This window comes from Paroedura picta, chromosome 1 (genome assembly GCF_049243985.1).
Source record: "Paroedura picta isolate Pp20150507F chromosome 1, Ppicta_v3.0, whole genome shotgun sequence".
Classification (NCBI taxonomy): Eukaryota; Metazoa; Chordata; class Lepidosauria; order Squamata; family Gekkonidae; genus Paroedura; species Paroedura picta.
This window is the reverse complement of record NC_135369.1, coordinates 12,002,420-12,026,554: the sequence shown is the minus strand read 5'-3', so window position 1 is coordinate 12,026,554 and position 24,135 is coordinate 12,002,420. Positions and strand designations below refer to the sequence as shown.

The 24,135-nt window shown below is 53.4% G+C and overlaps 1 protein-coding gene across 1 annotated transcript; it reads left to right on the top strand.

The window, feature by feature from the left end:
• Positions 1-1,105: 1,105 nt before the first annotated feature.
• On the top strand, positions 1,106-23,131 carry UBE2Q1 (ubiquitin conjugating enzyme E2 Q1). Its single transcript, XM_077321767.1, has 13 exons — positions 1,106-1,441; positions 2,153-2,257; positions 3,017-3,121; positions 9,106-9,156; positions 10,845-10,985; positions 13,069-13,153; positions 13,350-13,410; positions 15,497-15,587; positions 15,697-15,755; positions 16,088-16,136; positions 17,119-17,214; positions 20,559-20,625; positions 22,601-23,131. The coding sequence occupies exons 1-13, from the start codon at positions 1,121-1,123 to the stop codon at positions 22,630-22,632; spliced, it is 1,263 nt and encodes a 420-aa protein (XP_077177882.1). The 5' UTR covers positions 1,106-1,120; the 3' UTR covers positions 22,633-23,131.
• The last annotated feature ends 1,004 nt before the right edge of the window (positions 23,132-24,135 follow it).

Here is a 24,135-nt window from a genome sequence, read left to right as displayed (position 1 = left end):
GTCACCACCTGGGTGACCTGGACCTAGTCACAGTCCTATTAGAGCAGTTCTGACAGAGCTCTCCAAGTCCCACCTCCTTCACAGGGCGTCCTGTTGTGGGGCGAGGAAGGGAAGGTGACTGTCAGCTGCTTTAAGACTCCTTCGGGGAGAAGAAGAGTTGGTTCTTATATGCCGCTTTTCTACCCGAAGGAGTCTCAAAGCGGCTGGCTGCATGTGGGGGGGTGGAGACTCGAATTCGGCTCGCCAGATTAGAACCACTACACCAAATTGGCTCTATTTCTCAGTGAAGTACAATATAAACAAGAACTCTCCTAGGAGGGTGCAGACCCCAGCCAGCCCCTCTCCCAGGTCATGCCAGAGGGCTCCCCAGCCAAGCTCATTCACCCTGTGAGGCACCAGCCAGACGGCACAGGCGAGAATGCGATACCAGGCAGTCCTTTACTAATTGATTGTATTTATATACAGCCTTGTATTTATATATACCCTTGCGGCTCTGAATCCAGGGTACTGCTGGGCTTTTTGGTGTGGGACCACATTGACCCCCTGATGGAGCTCCCTTCTCCAGAGGCAGTCTACCTGCTCCTCCCCCTCCCCACCCGCCGCCCTTCAACATGACGAAGCAAAAAGGCTTCTCCGGCGCTCCCGGGGTATTCCCTCCTTGGCATGACGTTACCAACGCGAGGGCGGGGCTGCATATGTCTGGGCCGTCCCAACGTTCTAATACCACCCCCGGTGGAAACTCATTGGCGTAAAGGCATGCACCGAGGACGGCGATTGGCCAGGAAGAGACGGAGGCGGGGCGACACCCTGACCATGCCATTGGCTGTTCTCCTTTGGACGTCACACAGCGCAACAACCAATAGAGCCGGGCTGAGCTCTGCGGTCGCCTCCGCCCGCTTCAGGGCGGGACTCGGCGCCAACCCCGAGTTCCCACCCCGGCACGTCACTTCCTGCCTCGGCGCGCGTGCGCCCCCTTCCCCGTCATCGCCTCCCTCCCCCTTTCTCGTCATCGCCGCCCTCTCGCCGCCTCCGTTGACGGGATAGAGGAAACGTCACTTCCTGGGGCGGGGAGGCGGTCCCTGGCGCGACGCTTTCAGCCGAGGCGGCGGGCGGGGACCCGATGCGTCGTCACTTCCGGCTGCGGGCCCTTCCCGGCCGCCATCTTGGTGCGGTGTGGGGGGAAGCGGGGGGCCCGTGGGCCGCGGGGCCGCTCGATGGGAAGATGCAGCGCGCGGGGCCGGGCGGGGCGGGGCCTGGCGCCGGGCTGGGGGCGGGGCCGGGGCGCGCGCTGCTGAGGCGGGAGCTGCGGCTGCTCGAGTCCATCTTCCACCGCGGGCACGAGCGCTTCCGCATCGCCCGCGCCTGCCCGGACGAGCTGGGCTGCGAGTTCCTGCCTGGCCCGGCCGGCGGCGGGCCCGTCCGTATCCATGGCAACATCACGGTGAGCGGCGGGGGCGGGGGGCCCTCCGGAGGCCGGGGCGCGGGGGCGGGGCGGGGCCTGAGCCGGGGGGGCGGGGCCTCTTCGGGCCGGAGGGGAGGCGCTTGGCGAGGCTGGGCCGGGGGCGGGGCCTCGGGGAAGGGCTGGGACCGCCCCCTTTTTGACAAAACCTTCTCATCTTTGGTAGGGGGGGAGGATAGTGGTCGAAGGATCTTTGGGAGGGCGCAGGTTCAAATCCTGGGCTCTCCGATCAGGAGGGAGAGACCTGAGTTCAAATCTGTGCACTTCGCTGGGGGGCTGTGATCCAGTCACTTAGCTCCAACTCTTTTTGGGAAGAGGAAGGAACGGGCGCCGTCTGTCCCATCTCACAAAATGCAAATTAGGACAAGGGAGAGGTCAGGGTTCAGGTTCTGCCTGCTGCTCCTAGTTGAGGCATTAATAATGTGAGGAGAGCCCTGCCGAACCAGACCAGCGGCCCATCATTCCTAGCAGCAGCTTTCCCCGTGTGCCTAGCCAGCTCCGCCTGGAGAACATGCACATCTCTTGTTCTGCCCACAGGGATGCAGGAGCCTCCAGTGAGGGAGCAGCTAGATGTTTGGGGGGCACTGCTTCATATCCAGATGTCATGCTTCTTATGTCTGCGGGGAGAGAGGGAATGATCCTTCTGACCCATCCCAACTTGAGACGTGACCTCTTGACCTTCTGTTTTTCCAGGAGTCTTATCCGGCTGTCCCTCCGATATGGTCTGTGGAATCGGACGATCCCAACTTAGCGGCGATCCTAGAGAGGCTAGCCGACGTGAAGAAAGGAAACACGTTGGTGAGACCTGGAGAAAAGATCTAGATGCCGAAGGAGTAAATCATAGAGTTGGAAGGGGCCATAGAGGTCATCTAGTTCAACCCCCTGCTCAAGGCAGGCTCAGTCTAAAGCATCAATGATAAGGATTCATTCAGCCACAACTTGAAAACAGCCAGAATTGGGGAGCTGCTCACTTCCCTAGGCAGCCTATTCCCCTGTTGAACTATTCTTACTGTAAAAAAATTCCTCCTGATATCCAGCTGGTAACTTTCCACCCATAGTTTACACCCATTACTGTGGGTTCTGTCCTCTGCTGGCAACAGGACCCTCTCGCTGCCCTCCTGTAAGTGACAACTTTTCAGATACTTCAAGAGAGTCATCCTGTCCCCTCTCAGGCTCCTCCAGGCTGAACATGCCCATGTCCCTCAGACCTTCCTTGTAGGGCTTGGCCTCCAGGCCCCAGATCATCCTTGTTGCTCTCTTCTGTGCCCACGCCAGCTACAGTTTGTCAAGACTGTGACATCATGCAATTGGGATGTTATGTCTCTTTTGTTGCTCCTCTACTGCATTAGCCTTTTTTGATGCTGCATCACAGTGACTCCTCAAATTTAGTTTACAGTCCACAAGTACCCTAAGGTCTTGTCCACTACTCGTTAGAAATGCACTCCCCCCTCCTGTATGCATGCTACTCATTTTCGATACCCAGCTGCAGAGTGCATTGTTTCGGTTGGGGAAGCCTGACTTTTTTTTCTTCTTGTCTCTTTCTCCTCTTTGCCAAAGCTTTTGCAACACCTGAAGCGGATCATTTCTGACCTCTGCAAGCTCTACAACCTCCCGCAGCATCCGGACGTGGAGATGCTGGACCAGCCTCTGCCCGCTGAGCAGGTAAGCTTCCCCAAGGGATCCTCACGGCCCGTTCTGCTGCCGCGGACACTGCTTGAGTTGGTGTCTGTACTGCAGCATTTGAGCTTGTTACTTTTCCAGGAAGCAGGCTACTTTCCAGGGCATTCTAATAATAAAGGAGCTAGCTTCAACCCAGGGAGAATGTTGTGCCCAAAGTCCTTATCAAGAAGGATGATGATCCCAGTGTGGTTTTCATACGAAAGAGGACCTTCTTTAACTAGGAGGGGCACAGAATCTGCTTGTCTTGCGCTAGGGAGTGGCGTGTGTGCTTTCCCTCTTCCCTGCTTCATCCTCACAAGAAGAAGAGTCAATTGGGACTACCCGAAGATGTCTCAAAGCGGCTTACGAGCGTCTTTCCTGCCTTTCCCCACGACAGACAATGTGAGATGGGTGAAGCTAAGAGAGCTATGCGAGAACTGCTCTGAGAACATGGGTATTAGTCTGCCAGCTCGTGCTGTGCCCACCTGAATCCTTTAGGACTTGGATCATTTAAAACAGCAACCACTACCACTACATTAACCAGTTGACAACGGCTTCCGTGCTTGCTCACTTGGTGGCCATCCTTACTTGCCCTTGGCAGGTGGCTGTTGCATGAAGAGAAGTCATGCTGGATCAGGCCAACAGCTCATCCAAGTCTATCCCCCTGTGTCCCACAATGGTCAAAACCCAGGAGCCATCAGGAGGTTCACCAGTGGGGCCAGAACTCCAGAAGCCTTCCCACTGGGGCCCCCAAACACCGAGAACATAAGATAAGCCATGCTGGATCAGTCTAATGGCCCATCCAGTCCAATCGTCTGTGTCCCACAGTGGCCAAAACACAGGGGGCCATCAGGAGGTCCAGCAGCAGGGCCAGAACTCCAGAAGCCCTCCCCCACAAGCACCAGGAAGACAGAGCATCCCTGCCCCAGTGTTCTATCTATACCTCGTGGTTAAGAGCCATACATAGACCTCTGCATCAGACGTTTAATATGAACATAAGTGAAAAATACACTGCCTTACATTGAACCAGGCTGCTGGTCTATCGAGGTCAGTGTTGTCTCCACAGACTGGTTGGGGCTCCTCAGGCGGAGGTCTTTCACAGCATTCCCAGATGATCCTTCTAGCTGGAGATGCCAGGGAGATGCCTGTGACCTTCCTGCCCGGCAGACGTTCTGCTGCTGGGTCATGGCCCTTCCCTGCCACTTTATGATCTGCAGCTAAAGGGACTCTCAGAAAGGCCATAAATGGTGAGCAAGAGTCCAGTAACTCCTTAACAAACAAAATTTGTGGCAGAGCATGAGCATTTGTGAGTCACTGTTCACTTCTTTTGAAAGCTGCTTCCTTGGCACACCTTTGGCTATTTATTTATTTATTTAGATTTTTATGCCGCCCTTCCCCACGGCTCTGGGCGGTTTACGTAAAACATTTTGAAACATTTACATAGAACACTCTCAAAATCAATATAACAATATAACAACAACATGCCAACCAGAACCGTATTTTTACAATAACTTTGACACTCGCTCAGTAGGTTCGGTCCCTCAGTCGGGGGGGGGGGGCACCTGTAGATGCTATGGGTCAGTCGAGCTCCCTTTTGCAGGCCCTGCGGAATTGTGGAAGTTCCGGCAGGGTCCTGATCTCTTCGGGGAGCTCGTTCCACCAGGTGGGGGCCAGGACTGAAAAGGCCCTGGTCCTTGTTGAGGTCTGACATGCCTCTTTAGGACCAGGGATCCACAGCCTGTTGGAAGTGGCAGAGCATAGAGCTCTTCTGGGGGTATAGGCAGGGAGGCGGTCTCTCAGATACACTGGGCCCAGACCGCGTTAGGCTTTAAGGGTGCTGCTGGGCCATTGCTCTTTTCTACCACAGACAGACTAACGTGACTGCCCATCTCGATGAATTGCCGAGGAAGAGTGTACATTTAAGATTTCACCCCTTTGAAAAACCTGGGAGCCTGATGTGGCAGTGAGTGCGTGAGGTTAGAAGTCAGGAAATCCAGGTCCAAATCTCCCCCCACCCCCTTGCCTGTGGAGCCAATTGGATAACGTCGAGCCAGTTGGTTTCTTGGCCTAACCCGCCAAGGTTGTCTGGCCAAGGAATGGAGAATCCCATCCAGAGTTCCAATTGGGTGGACCAGTCCTGAGTGTGCCACTACAGCCGAATAATGTTCAGAAGGGCCTTGCAGGATCTAACCAAACCTCCAGTGTAATAATTAAAAAATTGTATTTGTATCCTTCCCTTCCCTGGTCGGTTCAGGGCGGCTGACAACAAGCTCATATAAATTAAACATTAAAACAGTTTTAACACCAGTGTGGTGTAGCGGATAAGAGCAGCAATGTCCAATATGGGTGAGGTGGGTTTGATTCTCTGCTCCTCCACGTGCAGCCAGCTGAATGACCTTGGGCTAGTCACAGTCCCGTTAAGAGCTGTTCTCGCAGAGCATTAATGTCAGGGCTCTCTCGGCCCCACCTCCCTCACAGGGTGCCTGTTGTGGGGAGAGGAAAGGGAAGGCGATTGTCAGACGCTTTGAGACTCCTTTGGGCAGCAAAAAGCGGGGTATAACAACTAATTCTCCCTTCTAAAAAAAAACCGTCACCTAATGTTTTGAACCTTTTTGAGGATTGGACAGAACTTGGAGGGGTTTCTGTTGGTGGATGGGCTCTCAGGCAGGGAGGCTGGCTTCTTGTGATGTTCTTTCCTGGCCTTAAACACAAGGCCTGGCAGAAGAGCTCCATCTTGCAGGACCTTGAGAATTGTTTTAAGATCCCAGAGGGCCTGGATCTCTTCAGGCAGAGCATTCCAGCAGGCTGGTGCCAAGGCCGAAAAGGCCCTGGTTGAGGCCTTTTTTCTCTCTTTGGGGCCAGGGACCCTAAGCTTGCTTTTGACTCTGCACCCACCAGGCGGTCCGCCAGAACCGCATCAGGCGTCGTCCAAAGTCTGCCTCCTTAGCGTATTAGCTCTCAAACATTGCCCGAGATAAGGACAGTATTTTCCGTGGAAGTTTGCTTTCTTAACTGCACTGTGGGCGATTGTAAAGGCAGATTGGAGAGTTACTCACTCCCCGTGTCAACAATAGGTGGGGTAGTTTAGAGCTGGGGTAGTTCAGAGCTGCTGTTGCCTGTTTTATTTTAGGTCAGCTTTATAGCTTTCGGGGGCTAGGCTTGGAGTTCTGGGCACAAAGCCAAGCGATCTGGAATATTGTCTCGTGTTGAGCTCTAAGGAAGACTCTGGAGGCAGAGGGCAGCCCTGCGATTATATCCGCTATCTTGGTGGGGATTGAAATTAATTAAGGGGTTTTGCTGTTTTTGTGGCTTTTGACTCTGAAGTGCACTGTATTTTTTTGACACTGACTGACCCGCTGCCAGCCAGTCAGCTTGGAGCGGCAGGGAATCAATCCAAACATTAAATAAATAAGCAAGCAAGCAAGCAGTGATTGTAACAGGCTAGAATTTGATTGCTCCTTTTGGTACCAAGAGTTAGGTAACTTAGGATGTGATCTGTGAAGCAGTGAACACTTAAAAAATTCATAGAATAATAGAGTTGGAAGGGACCTCTTGGGTCATTTAGTCCAGGAGTAGTCAACCTGTGGTCCTCCAGATGTTCATGGACTACAATTCTCATGAGCCCCTGCCAGCATTTGCTGGCAGGGACTCATGGGAATTGTAGTCCATGAACATCTGGAGGACCACAGGTTGACTACCCCTGATTCTAGTCCAACCTCCTGCACTAAGCAGGACGCTCACAACCCTCTCGCTCCTCCACTGTCACTTGCCACCCCCTTGAACCTTCACAGAATCAGCCTCTCCGTCAGATGGCTCTCCAGCCTCTGTTTAAAAATCTCCAAAGATGGAGAACCCATCACCTCCTGAGGAAGCCTGTTCCACTGAGAAACCGCTTTAACTGTTAGGAACTTCTTCTAGATGTTCAGATGGAATTTTTTTTTAATTAATTTCATCCCATTGGTTCTGGTCTGTCCCTCTGAGGCAAGAGAGAACAACTCTGCTCCATCCTCCATTTTAAATGCCTTTTAAATACTTGAAGATGGTTATCAGATCCCCTCTCAGTCGTCTCCTCTGTAGGCTAAACAGACCGTTCGGTTAATAGCTGAGAGGTGCAGGGAGCAAGCCCCATGCTATCCAGGGAGACTTCCTTCCATGAAAGGTGTTCTTAGGATAGCGCTGTCCAGTATGCACACTATTATCTTCTGTTGGAAGCACCTGGACATCCGAGGCCTGCGTCAGGCCTGTATTTTTCATATTCTCTTGGTAGACTCATAAGGTGCTGTCAAGTTACAGCTGACTTACTGTGACCCTGCAGGGCATTCAGGGCAAGAGACCGACAGGTGGCCTGCCCTTGTTGGCCTCTGCGTAGCAACCCTGGGTTTTGTCTGTGGCCTCCCATCCAAATGCAAAGCAGGGCCAATGGGAGGAGGGCAGGGAGCGGTTCCTGTTGGCAGCGGAGGAGAGGACCTGCAGCATTGGCTTTAAACTACATGTAGAACAGTACCGGCTAGATATCCAGAAACAAGTAGTTCAGCAGTGCATTGAGCAGAGGATGGGACTAGATGGCCTTTAGGGTCTCTTCTCATTCTAGGATTCTATTAATCTTGTCCAGCAGTGGAACGGGCTGCCTAAGGAGGTGCTGAGCTCCCCTTCACTGGCGGTCTTTATGCAGCAGCTGGACAGATGCTTATCCTGGATGCTTTGGGCTGATCCTGTATTGAGCAGGGGGTTGGACTAGACGGCCTGTCTGGCCCCTTCCCACTCTATGATTCTATGATCCTGTATTGAGCAGGGGGTTGGACTAGACGGCCTGTCTGGCCCCTTCCCACTCTATGATTCTATGATCCTGTATTGAGCAGGGGGTTGGACTAGACGGCCTGTCTGGCCCCTTCCCACTCTGATTCTATGATCCTGTATTGAGCAGGGGGTTGGACTAGACGGCCTGTCTGGCCCCTTCCCACTCTATGATTCTTATGACACTCTTAAGATCCTCTGCATGAGTTCTCAGGCTTGGTGTTTGCAGTTTCTAGTTAGACGTGAACACACACGAAGCTGCTTGATACTGAATCTGACCCTTAGTTCATCAAGGTCAGCGTTGCCTGCTCAGCCTGGCAACTGCTGTCCAGGGTCCCAGGTGTAGGTCTTTCCCATCACCTCCTACCTGGTCCTTTTTAACTGGAGATGCCAGGAGTTGAACCTGGGACCTTCTTCATGCCAAGCAGAGGCTCTGCCACCGAGCCCCAAACAATCTCACATGAATAGGGCCGGGCAAGACTTTTCACACTGCATTTGTGTAGGCCAGGGGTAGTCAAACTGCGGCCCTCCAGATGTCCATGGACTACAATTCCCAGGAGCCCCTGCCAGCGAATGCTGGCAGGGGCTTCTGGGAATTGTAGTTCATGGACATCTGGAGGGCCGCAGTTTGACTACCCCTGGTGTAGGCTGTAGAATTGGGAAGTGGATGACGTTCTGCCGGCAGAAACGTGTCTGGGGAAGTAAGAGGAAAATTGCTGTCAAATCAACAGCCTGATGTCATTTCTGGTTGAAACCCAGAAGTGACATCACACCGCTCTAGGATTTGGGAGGGAATCGGTGGTGAAATCATAGAGTCTCCACTGAATCCTAGAGCGACATGCCCTCACTTGCCAGTTGGATACAGGGACAAGATCCTGCTGGTGACATGGCAGCGCAGCTCTCCAACCCCCTGGCCCCGTCAGTTTTTCTCTGGGTGCCAGCAACTCCAGTTGTCAAGGATTAACATACACTGCCGAGGTGGGCACTGAAGGATCTTGGGAAAGGATGAGAAAAGGAAATAGCAGAACAGGAGAAGCCATTCCCTGCACGTGACTCTCTTGCTGGATTTATGCTCTTGAAGAGGCAGGCACCATTGCTGGGTAAGCACCTGGCAACCTTGCACGAAGGGCAGCAGAAACAGCGTTGTGGGGAGCCCTGAGTCTGACTTCTGTCTGTCTTCTGTCTTTGTTCAGAGCACCCAGGAAGAAGTATCCTCTGAAGAAGAAGATGAGGAGATGCCAGAGGTATGGGTCCCCTTGGGGTGTTTCAAGACACAGAAATCTCCCAGCGGAAGGCTGCTGGTCCACACTGATCTTCCCTCTTTTCAGAAATCCCTTACTCAGAATTTTAATTTTATTTACATTATTTATAATCCCACTTCCTCAGACGGACTCGGGGCAGATGACACAGAGCACCACTGACCAGATTGGACATTCAGTGAACAATGCAATTAGACTGAGGGTTGCAGAACCAACCAGAAATCTCAAAACAGTACTGAAGTAGTAGAATGACACAATGAAGGATACAGAAATCACATGGTGGGATCCTAGTTTCAACAAGCTAAACTCGGTAGTGTAGACCAGGGGTAGTCAACCTGTGGTCCTCCAGATGTCCATGGACTACAATTCCCATGAGCCCCTGCCAGCGTTTGCTGGCAGGGGCTCATGGGAATTTGTAGTCCATGGACATATGGAGGACCACAGGTTGACTACCCCTGGTGTAGACCACAGTCTCTGATGGTTTTATCCAAGTGATTTTGCAAATCCTTTGATGTGGTGCAACCCTCTTGAAGTGTAAGAACATAAGAATCCTGCTAGATCTAATCTAGCATCCTTTCTCACACAGCAGCCATCCAGTTCTTCTGCAGGGGCTGTGACATGGCATATAGGCTGAGGCTTTTCCCTGATAAGAGGATCTGACAGTGGTCCCTCCAGTCCAGCCTCCTGCCTCACCCAGGAGCCAGCCAGTCCCTCTGCAGGGCCAGCAACAGGGCAGGGAGGCCGAGGCCTTCCCCTCATAAGGACACAGGAGAGCCCTGCTGGGTCAGACCAGGGAGGGTCCCTCCAGTCCAGCCTCCTGCCTCACCCAGGGGCCAGCCAGTCCCTCTGCAGGGCCAGCAACAGGGCAGGGAGGCCGAGGCCTTCCCCTCATAAGGACACAGGAGAGCCCTGCTGGGTCAGACCAGGGAGGGTCCCTCCAGTCCAGCCTCCTGCCTCACCCAGGAGCCAGCCAGTCCCTCTGCAGGGCCAGCAACAGGGCAGGGAGGCCGAGGCCTTCCCCTCATAAGGACACAGGAGAGCCCTGCTGGGTCAGACCAGGGAGGGTCCCTCCAGTCCAGCCTCCTGCCTCACACAGGGGCCAGCCAGTCCCTCTGCAGGGCCAGCAACAGGGCAGGGAGGCCGAGGCCTTCCCCTCATAAGGACACAGGAGAGCCCTGCTGGGTCAGACCAGGGAGGGTCCCTCCTGTCTAGCCTCCCATCTCCCACAGTGGCCAGCCAGCTCTTCTGAAGGGCCAGCAACAGGGCAGGGAGGCCGAGGCCTTCCCCTCATAAAAACATCAGAAGAGCCCTGCTGGGTTAAACCAGTAATCCTAGTCCAGCTTTGTGCCTCACACAGTGGTCGGCTAGTGTCTCTGGAAGGCCAACAGCAGTGCAGAGAGGTCAAGGCCTTCCCCGCTGTTGCATCCTGGCTCTGGGATTCAGAGTTTTAGTATCTCTGAATGTAAAAGCTTCTCTTTAATAACCATGGCTACTGATAGACTTGTCCTCCATGAATCCATCTAATCCCCTTTTCAAGCAGTATATTCCTCTGCCGTAGTTGCATAGAAAGCCCAGAGAGTGGGAGCTTTCCCAGGGCGAAGCGTTGGGGGAGAGGCTGTCTCTGCCCTGAGGCCCTCACAAGGCGGCTCTTTCCCTCTGTCTTCTTTCGCCAGGACACGGAGGAGCTGGATCACTACGAGATGAAGGAGGAGGAGCCGGCGGAAGGGAAGAAGGCGGAGGACGACGGCATCGGCAAGGAGAACCTGGCCATCCTCGAGAAAATCAAAAAGAACCAGAGGCAAGATTACTTAAATGTACGTGTCGCCCGGCGGGAGGGTCAGGCGGGGAAAGGGGGATCGGGGGGATGGAAACAGGGAGGGGGGCTGCGTCCAAAGCACCCGAGCTTTCCCCTCTGCCGAAAGGGACGTGAAGGAAGTTTGTAGAAATCTGGGCAGGGGCTGGGGAAAGCAGGCGGAAATTTTGCCCCCTGAAATGTAATTCTAAACCCTCACTATCACTTGTTGGGCTGGATGGACCGGAGAAAGCGCTTCTTCACTTAACTGGTACTGATGATATTGGTTCAGGCCCCAGGAGCCCCCATTTGTGACCTGCGGGGTACAAAACGCTAGGGTCTGAGCAGCTGCCGAGCATTTAAAAAAAATAAATCCATCTCACACTTGTTTGTAGACTCTGCCACAAATGCATGAGTCCCTCTGTTCAGTCATGCTGTCAGTTGCTCTCAGTAGAAACTTTCATAGAACATTTTGTTCATAGAATCATAGAGTTGGAAGGCCATCTAGTCCCACCCCCTGCTCAGTGCAGGATCAGACTCAAGCATCCAGGATAAGGATCTGTCCAGCCTCTGCTTGAAGTTCACCAGGACAGGGGGAGGCTCCCCACCTCTTTAGGCAGCCCATTCCACTGCTGAACTAGAGTCCTAGAATCCTAGAGTGGGAAGGGGCCATCCAGGCCATCTAGTCCAACCCCGAAAGCATCCATGAGTCTGTTTTGATTGGCTGTGTATAGCAAGACAACTTTTACTGAGTTTGAGGAGGGGGTGTGGGAGGGATTGGAGGCCTGTATTTTTTACTTTGGCTTTCAAACCGTGACATTTCAATACTGCCTTGAGCGAAAAGGAAAGGAGGGATCACAAATATTGTAACAAAAAAAAGTAAAATCTCTCACAGAACTTTTGAAAGCTGGTTAGAGGCTGTTCTGACACACTGCAGCCCTTGTGCTAGACAATGCTGCCTCTGTAGGCCATTGGGGGCATGGGGGGTGCTTGTTTGGAAAGGCCCAGACTTCCAAATTGACAGGCACGTGAAAAAAATGAAGCCTCTTCGACGATTTCCTAGGTTTCTGCAGGCAGGGAAATTATGTTGTTCTCCATTGAGGCATTTCCCTCTCTTCCAAGGCAGCACAGGTCTATGATCTGGATGGCCCAAGCTAGCCCGATCCTGTCATATCTCGGAAACTAAGCTGGGCCGGTCCTGGTTAGTCCTTGCATGGGAGACCACCAAGGAAGACCTGGGATTGCTGGGCAGAGGCAGGCGACCACATCCGCTCATCCCTTGCATTGTAAACCCTGCAGCAGCCTTTCTCAGCTCTTTTACCACTGAGAAACCCCTCAAATATTCTTCAGGCTTCAAGAAACCGCAGAAGTGGCTCGATGGTGCAGAACAGGGTTGGGAAACAGAGCTGTGGACATGCCCACCTGGGGCCCCTCCCCTTCCCCCCCCTCATTGACCATTTTGGGTGGCTCGACTTACATATATATATAATACACCTTGTAGCCCGCCTCAAGCCTTTGGGGGAAGGCAGGCAATAAATTGAAATAATAAAATGATCATATCACCCTATAAACCAGGGGTAGTCAAACTGTGGCCCTCCAGATGTCCATGGACTACAATTCCCATGAGCCTCTGCCAGTGTTTGCTGACCGGGGCTCATGGGAATTGTAGTCCATGGACATCTGGAGGGCCGCAGTTTGACTACCCCTGCTATAAACGCTTTAACACATTTTTTAAAAATATAAAAAATTAATTAACTCCCACCCGTTGGAGAAACCCTGGTTGAGAAAGCCTGCCCTGCAGGGTTTCCAGAATCCGGCTGCGACGTTAGGGCACTTTCCCCTACCGCTCATCAGGGACGCGGCTCTCCGTGCGTGAGTCCCACTGAAAATGTCAAACTGAAGAGGCCTCATAACATTCCCGAGCTGCAATTTCCCCACAATCAGCACAGTACTGCGGGGAGGGGGCCCGGAATACACACTTGCCTGCCCTCCGGAAATGGCTTGTCGGGTGGGAGGGCCGGTGTGTTCCGCGGGACTTCCGCTCGCCAAGTGGCTTGGCTGGCACGACGGACGTAACAGCGAGATTCCTCTCCAATCCCTCGCAGGGGGCAGTGTCTGGGTCCGTGCAGGCCACCGACCGGCTAATGAAGGAGCTCAGGGATATTTACCGATCAGCAAGTTTCAAAGGGGGTGAGTATCGGGCGGGGACCCAGGCGGAAAGCTCCGGATCGGCAGGACGGAGGGCGGGCGGAAGCCAAGCCGTGATTCGTCCGGCAAGACGCTCAGGGCGGGCGAAAGCGGAGGGGTGCGGGGTCTTTTCGCAGTCCGTCTCAGCACGTCTTTGTTCTCCCGTACGATGCCAAACTCCTCCCTTGATCATCCGCAGGAAACTATGCAGTTGAACTAGTGAACGACAGCTTGTACGACTGGAACGTCAAACTCCTGAAGTGAGTCTTCGGCTGCATCTCCACACGGGTGAAACTCTGTGAACTGCAAAGCAGGACAGTTGTGGGGGGAGAGTGATGAGGCATTTAAGCTGGGGACAAATGGTCAGGTGCTTGAGCGGAAGGATCAGACCTCCCGTACGTTCCTTTGGATCCGGGGGAGGGGTTTTCCTGACTGTCCCACCAATCAAAGAAGCCCGTCTGGTGGGCCGATGAGACAGAGCCTTTTTGGCGGCAGCCTCGTAATTATGGAGCATCTTCCCCGGGAGGGGGGGGTACGCCTGGCCCCCTCACTCAAACTTCAGGAGGCAGAAGAGATCCAACCTGTGTTAGTCTGCCTGCAGCTGCAGAAAAGAGCCAGAGTCCAGCAACACCTTCAGGACTAAGAGAATTTCAGGCAAGGGAGGAGCTTTTCGGAGTCCCTGCGCACTTCAGATAGATCAAGGTGGGGGAGCCACATTAGGCTGCCTGCAGCTACAGAAAAGAGCAAGAATCCGGCAGCACTGTCAAGAATAGAAAACTGGTGGGTGGGGAAGGGAGGTGGTTTTGTGAGTCACTGTGCCCTCCTTCAGATACATCCAGTAGGAGTCCAGCAGCACCCTAAAGACCAGGGGTAGTCAAACTGCGGCGCTCCAGATGTCCATGGACTACAATTCCCAGGAGCCCTTGCCAGCATTCGCTGGCGAATGCTGGCAAGGGCTCCTGGGAATTGTAGTCCATGGACATCTGGAGGGCCGCAGTTTGATTACCCCTGCTAAAGATTTGTGGTCGGGGAGGAGCTTTCATGAGTCACCGCTCACTTCTCGGCTGGACCTGCCACTTTCTCCCAGACTGAGAGGAGGGCGACAGGCTCCCTCCTTCCCGAGAGGCTTCGCCGTGGCTTTCTCTTCCTCACACTCCAGTTATATATGAAGAAGTGAGCAGTGGCTCACGAAAGCTCAGACCCTGCCATAAAGTCCCCCCCCCCAGGAGGCAGCTCAAAACGGGTGGTTTTTTTTTCAATTTAGGACCGTGTTTTAGTGTTCGTTTATTGGCAGTCCTGACTGGGGTCTTTAAATGGCACTCTTTTAGGTGCATTTAGAATTGTTTTCTTTATGTGGTAAGCCACCTTGAGTTCCCCAAGGCAGAAAGGCAACTAACATATACTTCAACAACTCAGCTGGCTCCCAATTGAATTCTAGATCAGGCTTAAGGTTTTGGTGCGGCTTGGGCCCAGTGTACCTGAGAGACCGTCTCTCTGCCCATACCCCCCAAAGAGCGTTATGTTTCACCACCGCGAACCGGCTGGTGATCCCTGGCCCCAAACAAGCACAAGGACCAGAGCTTTTTCTGTCCTGGCCCCCACCTGCTGCCGCTGCCCGCGTGGGGGATATTTGTGGTTACAGCCACTACTTGAGAATACACTTCCAGTCCAGAAAGGTGTTGCCGACCCAAAGGTGTAGAGCCCCAGTTGGGGCTCGTGTTTCCTGCCAGGTGCAGAGGAGAGTCCTGAGGACTGGGGGTCTGTCTTAGGGCCCTGCTGGGTGGAAATACCCCTTTTGTCCCTGTATCGCTCATAGTGGGGTCTACTAGATCGGCAGAGCAGCCCTTTCCCATCCCCATGGCTGAGTCGTGGCCAAGCTAAGCAGCAGCTGTGGCTCGCTCCGAGTTCTGCAGTGCCTCCAACTAGTTCTGTGCTCACATAGAATCAGAATCCTAGAGTTGGAAGGGACCTCCTGGGCCATCTAGTCCAACCCCCTGCACTATGCAGGACACCCACAACCCTCTCGCTCATCCACTGTCACCTGCCACCCCCTTGAACCTTCACAGAATCAGCCTCTCCGTCAGATGGCTCTCCAGCCCCTGTTTAAAAATCTCCAAAGATGGAGAACCCACCACCTCCTGAAGAAACCTGTCCCACTGAGGAACTGCTCTGACTGTCAGGAACTTCTTCCGGATGTTTAGACAGAATTTATTTTGGATTAATTTCATCCCATTGGTTCTGGTCTGTCTCTCCGGGGCAAGAGAGAGCAACTCTGCTCCGTCCTCCACATGGCAGCCTTTTAAATACTCACGGAGGCTCCCTCCGTCTCCCCCCATCTCTGCACAGGGTGGACGAGGACAGCGCTTTGCATAGCGACCTGCAGATCCTCAAAGAGAAAGAGGGGGCGGACTTCATTCTCCTGAACTTCACTTTTAAGGTTAGCTGGGGGGGAGGGAGGGAGGGAAGGGGGCGATGGGGGAGGGGGGACAGGAAGGGGGGGCGGCCGAGCTGAGCCAGACGCCCACCGTCTCTTCTTTTCCCTCCAGGACAATTTCCCCTTCGACCCACCCTTCGTAAGAGTCGTGTCTCCCGTACTCTCGGGTGGGTAAGTGCCTGCTCTCCGTCACGGAGTTCCGCGACTACGGCTCCACCCGGCTAGGGTGCAGCATTTAACTTCCTAAAAGGAGAGGGCGTCCAGGTGCAAGTAGTTGCCCAGAGGCTTGCTGGGCTAGCTTAGTAGCGAGGCAAAGGGACTCTGCACATGCTCAAAGGCTCCCGTCACCTCTTTACCCTGGAAGCCTTCAACCAAAGGAAGAGTTGGCTGGTGAATCTTAAGGAGGTGAAGATTGATCTTGCACCTCTGCTGCTGCCTCCTTGCAGTCATCTCAGGCTTCTTTTCTTTCTTTCTTTCTTTCTTTCTTTTGCATTGCCTCGAAGGTATGTCCTGGGTGGAGGAGCCATCTGCATGGAGCTCCTGACGAAGCAGGTGAGTGGCTCTGGGTTTGTGCCCCATCTCCTCCTAACGGCTGCTCCTCTGCCCTTCCGTCATCACAACCTTCGGACCACCCGATCAAAGTCGTGCTCTTATAACTTTTGCTGAATCTTGCGTGGTTCCTGGATAATCTGAAGATGTCCTACGTTGAATCTGACCCTCGGCCAATTAAAGTCAGTATTGCCCACCCAGACAGACAGCAGCTCTCCAGGGTCTCAGACTGAGGTCTTGTTCCATCACCTACTTCCTGGTCCTGTAACTGGAGATGCTGGGGACTGAACTTGGGACCTTATGCAGGCCAAGCAGGTGCTCTCCCTCTGGGCCACACCCTCAGACAGGCAGCGGCTCTCCATGGTCCCGAGAGTAGGTCTTTCATACCACCTGCCTGGTTCTTGAATTCAAGATGCCAAGGATTGAACCTGGGACCTTCGGCATGCAAAGCAGACGCTCTGTCCCTGAGCCATGGCTTCTACTCAAACGGGCAGGTATTCTCCCAGGTCTCAGGTGTAGGACTTTCACATCCACTACTGCCTGGTCCTTTAAATGGAGCTGCTGTGGATTGAACCAGGGACCTTCAGCATGCCAAGCAGAGGCTCTGTCCCTGAGCCATGACCCAACACAAACTAGCAGGCACTCTCCAGGGTCTCAGGTTGAAGTCTTCCACATCACCTGCTGCCAGAATTTTTAACTGGCAATGCAGGGGATTGAACCTGGGACCTTCTGCATGCCAAGCAGATGCTCTGCCACTGAACCGTGGCCTCTGTTCTGTCTGTTTTGCCAGCCCATTCCAATAAACTTGGATGGGTTTTTGCCATTTTCTGCATGGGCACTAATGTTCTCAGCGTTCAGTCGAAAGGCAGGGAATGGGAAATCGAATGCCACAAGTTCCCCTTGCTTTGGAGAAGGGACCAGGGGGGCTGGATTTGGGGCCTCCCGCTTTCCTCCCTCAGAGCTGACTGCCTCTGTGTCTTTCTAGGGCTGGAGCAGCGCCTATTCCGTGGAATCTGTGATCATGCAGATCAGCGCAACGCTGGTGAAAGGCAAAGCCAGGGTCCAGTTTGGCGCCAACAAAGTAAGATTTTTAAATCTAGATATATAATCCATGATTCATCTGCCTTGCCCACTGAGGTGCAGGGCAAAATGTTCTTCTGTAACTTAAATAAAATGGGGCTTGGGTGGTGGGAGGAGTTGGGTCTCGTCGCCTATTTGATTGGCTGTCCGTCCAACGAATGGCCAATCAGGTAGGCTGTCCTGCCGCTGGCTGCACCCCGCTCCAACTTCTTCCATGTGGAAGAAGTATCACAGGTGAGCCAGCCAGCCAGCGAGCGAGGTGAGAGGGAGGGGTGGGGGGGGCCTCGGACTGTGGTGGAGGGGGGGGGGCAGGCAGGAGCTGGGATGAACTGCAGGCCGGGTGGGGAGGGAGGGAGGCTGTGTGCTGCCCCCGCCCCAGTCAGCCCCACTGTGGCCTCCCCAGGCCTTGTCAGGGCTGCATGGGCTGGGAGAAAGGGGGAGAGCCCCCTGCCAGCGCTACCCCCACCCCAAGCAGCACCGCCACAGCCTTACCAGGCCTCATTGTGGCTGCCTGGAGAGGGGAGGGGAGGCTAACGTCCGCTGTGTTTTTCTTACAATGGATATTTCTGCTAGTAAAAACACAAAAATCTGTTCAGGCCAACACTTCTAGTGAGCAGCGTAGTAAGACTAGAATCATAGAAGGGAAACAAAGCAGGCCACCAGCAGCAACCAAAAGCTGTCGTAAGCACGAAATGTGGGGCTCATGGAGAAAAAAAACATTGTAGTAGAAATGAAGTGATGCATACAAAAAACGCCCAATAGTCCTCTCTTATATCTGAAAAGTCCTGTCAAGAGCCAGCTTGGTGTAGTGGTTCGAAGTGGTGGCTTCTAATCTGTCAAGCCAGGTTTGATTCCCCGCTCCCCCACGTGCAGCCAGCTGGTTGACCTCGGGCAAGTCACAGTACTGATAGATTTGTTCTCACAGAGCAGTTCTTCCAGAGCTCTCTCAGCCCCACCTGCCCCACAGGCTGTCTATCGTGGGGAGATGAAGGAAAGGCGATTGTAAGATGTTTTGAGACTCCTCCTGGTAGAGAAAAGCAGCATATAAAAATAGCACTTCTTTTTCTGTATTCTAATAGTCAAGCGTGGGCCCATCTGTGGATACTTAAAACTGCAGATCAGGGCCACGCTAGCAGAAAACAAAGTAGTTCGATCACCTCCCCGAGGCTTGCAGAAAAAACTGGCCAACATTACACTAGGAGTTGAAATTCCCCCACACATAACACAACCAACCCCCCCTCCCTGGAGTGCACCTACTGCCTGTGTCAGCAGCTGGCGATTCATGGAGGCCAGAAGCCCCAGAGATTGGGGTAAGGAGATGCATCTCAGCTCAGGGGCCAAGTGCAGGGGAAAGTGGGCTTCTTCCCCCTCCAAACACGCTTATTCTCATGGGCCCCTGTTTCCTTATCTGAGCAACCCACTGAGCTGTTTGCCCCACAACTGAACACCTCCCAATCTCACTGGCACAGCAGATAGCCGGGACCGTCCAGGGCGCTGCCTCTTCTCGCTTTGGAATCAGCCGTCAGTGTTCCTTTGAATTTTTCACCCCTGCCTGAGCGGAGCAGTTCACACCCTGGGCAGAATATAAGGGCTCTGATCTTAAAATGGGCAACAGCAGCGCAAGACCCCTTCCTGAGTTAACCTTGGAGCCTCCCCTCCCCAACAGAAACATCACTGAGCAGAGATCGGGCTAGAAATATATTAATTGATGATGTTGCTGCTCGTTTGAGGAAGGTGGTTTTTATCAAGGTTACAATGCTGGTTTTTTTTTTAATTGTATTCTGCGATTAATCCTGTGGTTTACCACCCTGAGCCTGCTTTAAAGGCTGGTAGACAAATCAAATAATAATAATAATAATAATAATAATAATAATAATAATAATAATAAATGAGCAGCTGCTTAGAGGGGACGCTGGTCCTAAGATTTCCAGTGGCAGCCTCTTTTGGTTGGGTGAAGGTCCTGGAGTCCTTTTTCTTTTCTGATGTCACCAGCAGTCACTGACTTCTGGTCGGATGGGACAGTATTTTTGTTGACTTACGTTTTGCTCGGCCTTGGGACGGTTAAGACGTATAGAATCATAGAATGATCCCTCTCCACCAACCAAAAATCCCCGGAATCCAGCCTGGCCAGGACAAGTTAGGCATTTCCAACCTCTGTCTTTTCCTTAAACACCCACTGCCACAATGCTCGGCACCCATGCCAGATTCTTAAAAACACACAAACACACACCCCACAACTGCCCTATGAAGTGTCAGAGGCTTTCAGGGCTGGAGTCAGCTGACGTTTCGCCAGTAACTGGCAAGCATCTTCAGGGGTAGGGCACGGCAAGATGAAAAGTCACGAAAAGCAGTCCGTGAAAGCGCTTCCTGGTTCTAGTCATAGAATCATAGAGTTGGAAGGGGCCACACAGGCCATCTAGTCCAACCCCCTGCTCAATAGAATCATAGAATCACAGAATCATAGAGTTGGAAGGGGCCATACAGGCCATCTAGTCCAACCCCCTGCTCAACGCAGGATCAGCCCAAAGCATCCTAAAGCATCCAAGAAAAGTGTGTCTCCAACCTTTGCTTGAAGACTTCCAGTCCATCCCCTGGGAGTCTCCCAAAGAAGACAGGGATGTGATGTGTTACACACACACATGGAGAAGTAAATAAAATGCCCAGCAACTGCGTACACATGCCACACTTTGGCAAGGAGAGATCCCCATCTTGCTGAGACCTACCTCTGCAGATGCCGCTTTGAGATTCGTTCGGGTAGAGAAAGTGGCATATAAGAACTAACTCTTTGGTGTAGTGAGAGCCAGTTTGGTGTAGTGGTTAGGAGTGCGGACTTCTAATCTGGCATGCCAGGTTCGATTCTGCGCTCCCCCACATGCAGCCAGCTGGGTGACCTTGGGCTCCCCATGACACTGATAAAGTTATTCTGACCCGGCAGTGATATCAGGGCTCTCTCAGCCTCACCCACCCCACAGGGTGTCTGTTGTGGGGAGAGGAAAGGGAAGGTGAATGTAAGCTGCTTTGAGCCTCCTGGTAGACAAAAGGGGCATATAAGAACCAACTCTACTTCTTTGTTTGGCGAGACTGAGAACGGCAGTATACAAATTAAATTATAACAATAATAACAATAGAGTAACTTCATTGTTGGGAGGGGGGGCTTCTGGGGGTGACCTGTTTGTAGGACTGCTTTTGGGTGGGGATAGGTTTCTTCCATCAAGGCTCTTTAGATGGACAGGTGGGAGCCCTAGCATTGAACAGGTGGCCTAAAGTGCCGTTTCCAGGGGCCGGAGTAGGGGTGCTGAACCAGTCCTTCCTGTGAGTCAAAAGCTGACCCGATCTTCCCCGCAGAACCAGTACAGCCTGACGAGAGCGCAGCAGTCGTACAAGTCCCTGGTCCAGATCCACGAGAAGAACGGTAAGGACCAGGAACGGGAGGGTGGGAGCAGGAAAGGAAGCCCTCCGAAAGGGCAGCGGAAGGAGTTTCCCAGTTAGATTTCACTCTCCCCTTCTGCAGAAGTTGGAAGACTTTTCAGTTTAGAAAGGACAGGGGGGAGGGGACATGAAAGGGGTATATAAATGCATTCATGGGGGAGAGAGAATGGACCAAAGAGGACTTTTTATCCCTCCCCCCAAAAAACTGATGGGCAGTATGTTCAGGACGGACAAAGGACAGACTACAGAGAGTGGTACTCGCTCCCATGATGGCCACAGGATTAGATAGAATCATGGAGGATGGGTCTGTCAATGGCTAGTAGCCGTGGGGGTGGAGGGCAACCTCCACAAGCAGAAGCAATAAGTTCATGAATCCCAGAGCCAGGAGGCAACATCAGGGGATGGATGTCTTGTGTCTGGTCCTCCAGAGGAACTGGTTAAGGCCACGGTGTGAGGCAGGAGGCTGGACTGGATGGGCCCTCCCTGGTCTGACCCAGCAGGGCTCTCCTGATGTTCTTATGAGGGGAAGGCCACGGCCTCCCTGCCCTGTTGCTGGCCCTGCAGAGGGACTGGCTGGCCCCTGGGTGAGGCAGGAGGCTGGCCTGGAGGGACCCTCCCTGGTCTGACCCAGCAGGGCTCTCCTGTGTCCTTATGAGGGGAAGGCCTCGGCCTCCCTGCCCTGTTGCTGGCCCTGCAGAGGGACTGGTTGGCCCCTGTGTGAGGCAGGAGGCTGGACTGGAGGGACCCTCCCTGGTCTCACCCAGCAGGGCTCTCCTGTGTCCTTAGGAGGGGAAGGCCTCGGCCTCCCTGCCCTGTTGCTGGCCCTGCAGAGAGACTGGCTGGCCCCTGTGTGAGGCAGGAGGCTGGACTGGAGGGACCCTCCCTGGTCTGACCCAGCAGGGCTCTCCTGTGTCCTTATGAGGGGAAGGCCTCGGCCTCCCTGCCCTGTGGCTGGCCCTGCAGAGGGACTGGCTGGCCCCTGGGTGAGGCAGGAGGCTGGACTGGAGGGACCCTCCCTGGTCTCACCCAGCAGGGCTCTCCTGTGTCCTTATGAGGGGAAGGCCTCGGCCTCCCTGCCCTGTGGCTGGCCCTGCAGAGGGACTGGCTGGCCCCTGGGTGAGGCTGGAGGCTGGACTGGAGGGACCCTCCCTGGTCTGACCCAGCAGGGCTCTCCTGTGTCCTTGTGAGGGGAAGGCCTCGGCCTCCCTGCCCTGTGGCTGGCCCTGCAGAGGGACTGGCTGGCCCCTGGGTGAGGCTGGAGGCTGGACTGGAGGGACCCTCCCTGGTCTGACCCAGTTGGGTTCTCCTGATGTTCTTATGAGAAGACCTTTCATCCAGGGGAACTGACCTCTGAGGTCTAGGGATGAGTTGTAATTCCAGGGCATCCCAAGGTCCCACCTGGAGGCTGGCATCCAGACTGTGTGCTTCATAATGCCTGTATTGATTTGCTGGTGCTTCTACCACTGCTTTCTTTTTTCAATTTTGTCCCAGCAGCCGGCTTCAGGCTCGATTTTTTTTTTGTTCATTATGAACTTATACTTGCATTGTTCCAACCTCAGTCGTTTTGTACCTGTATCCCCCAAGCAGTGCCAAAATTCTAGAGGGGACAACAGGCTCAAAAGGTTTGAGGACCTCCGCTCTGTCACATGGATACCCCTTAATCTTAGTGTAGCGGTTAAGAGTGGCAGCTTCTAACCTGGAGAGTTGAGTTTGATCCCCCACTCTTGCACAGCAGCCAGCTGGGTGACTTCGGGCTAGTCACAGTCCTGTTAGAGCTGTTCTGATGCAGCAGTTCTCTTAAGAGCTCTTTCAGCCCCACCAACCTCACATCAAGTCTGTCGTAGGGAGAGGAAGGGTAGCCTTTTAAGACTTCTGGTAGTGACTCCCTGTGTGGTTTGTGCATGAACGACGCTCCTCTCCCCTACCCCCTAACCCCATCTGCTGCCCTCCGTTTGCAGGCTGGTACACGCCCCCCAAGGAAGACGGATAGCGCGGGGCGGGGGCCGCCTGGACCAATCCGACATCCCCGCTGAATGCTGTGCTCGGCTCGTCCCAGATGCCTCCTCTCCCTCCCAGGACAGGACCGCACCGCCCGTTTAGCGAGACAAAAATGTTGAGCGGCTCTTCACAAAACTTTTTACGGGAAAACAAACAAACCGAAACTGTCGCGAGCAGCCGGGCCGCGGGGCTCCGCGGGGCTCATGCCGGACCCGCGCTAAGCAGGCAACCGGCCGTCACTCTGATTAAAAAGAAACCACACCCCAACCCCCACGACACACGAAAAAAAAAAAGACTCAATTTTCTTGTTATCGCGGGCAGCTTCCAGCTCTGCTGCAGCCGGGGCACCTACGCCTCTCTCCCTCTGCTACGGATTTAATTTATTTTCTTATTTTCATGTACACTGCTTTTTTTTTTTTTTGGTTACAGTGTATGATGGATGTGTATGGGAAAATGTATCTTTGGAAAACAATTACATTTGTTAATTTGAAGGGGGACTAGAGTCGCCTAACCGTCCGGAACGAGGGTTCCTGGCCAGGGGTCTGGGGGAGCTGCCTTAATGGACTTCTTTGCAAAATGGGGAACTCTCTCCTTTCTGTGTTGCTCCTCTCCTCTCCCAAGCATGAACGAACGATTTTGTGGTTTCCGTGCCTGGGTGGGAGTAGAGCTGGCATGCCTACGCCCGGCTTAAACCACCTCCGGTCACCTCCCCTCAGTCCTTGAACCTGCCTGTTCCTACGGGTGATGTCACTTCCAGGGGCAAGTCACTGCCAAGGGGTGTGGCAGGGAGGTGTGGCCAGCTGACATCACTTCCGGGGCTGTTGGTAGCCTGAAAAATCATTTCAAGGGTTCCTACATAGTCAAAAGCAGGGGTAGTCAAACTGCGGCCCTCCAGATGTCCATGGACTACAATTCTCAGAAGCCCCTGCCAGCGAATGCTGGCAGGGGCTCCTGGGAATTGTAGTCCATGGACATCTGGAGGGCCGCAGTTTGACTACCCCTGGTCAAAAGGCTGAAAAAGCGAAGGGAATCATGGCCAGGAGACAGCTCATATCATGTAGGGCAGGGGTTGGTGATAGCCCTAGAATGACTGGGAGTTAATTATTTTTATACATTTGTTTAAATTTGTCAAATATTTATCAGGCGATATAACCGTATATGTCCATAGATTCAAATAGGTAGCCGTGTTGGTCCAAAGTAGCACAATAAAATCAGAGTCCAGTAGCACCTTTAAGACTAAATCTTCACTGGTCTTAAAGGTGCTACTGGACTCTGATCATATATGTTCGTGTTGACCTCCCCCAATAGCCAATGATGGGCTTGTAATGGGTGAGAAGGGAAGGGGCCCCAGGTGGGCGTGTCCACAGCTGTACTTCCTAAACCTATTCTGCATGATAGTGCCAGTTCTGGTGTTTCTCAAAGCCCGAAGAACGTTGGGGGGGGGGGGTTCTCGACAGTAAACAGGTTGAGAAAGACTGATCTATGGGGAAAAAAC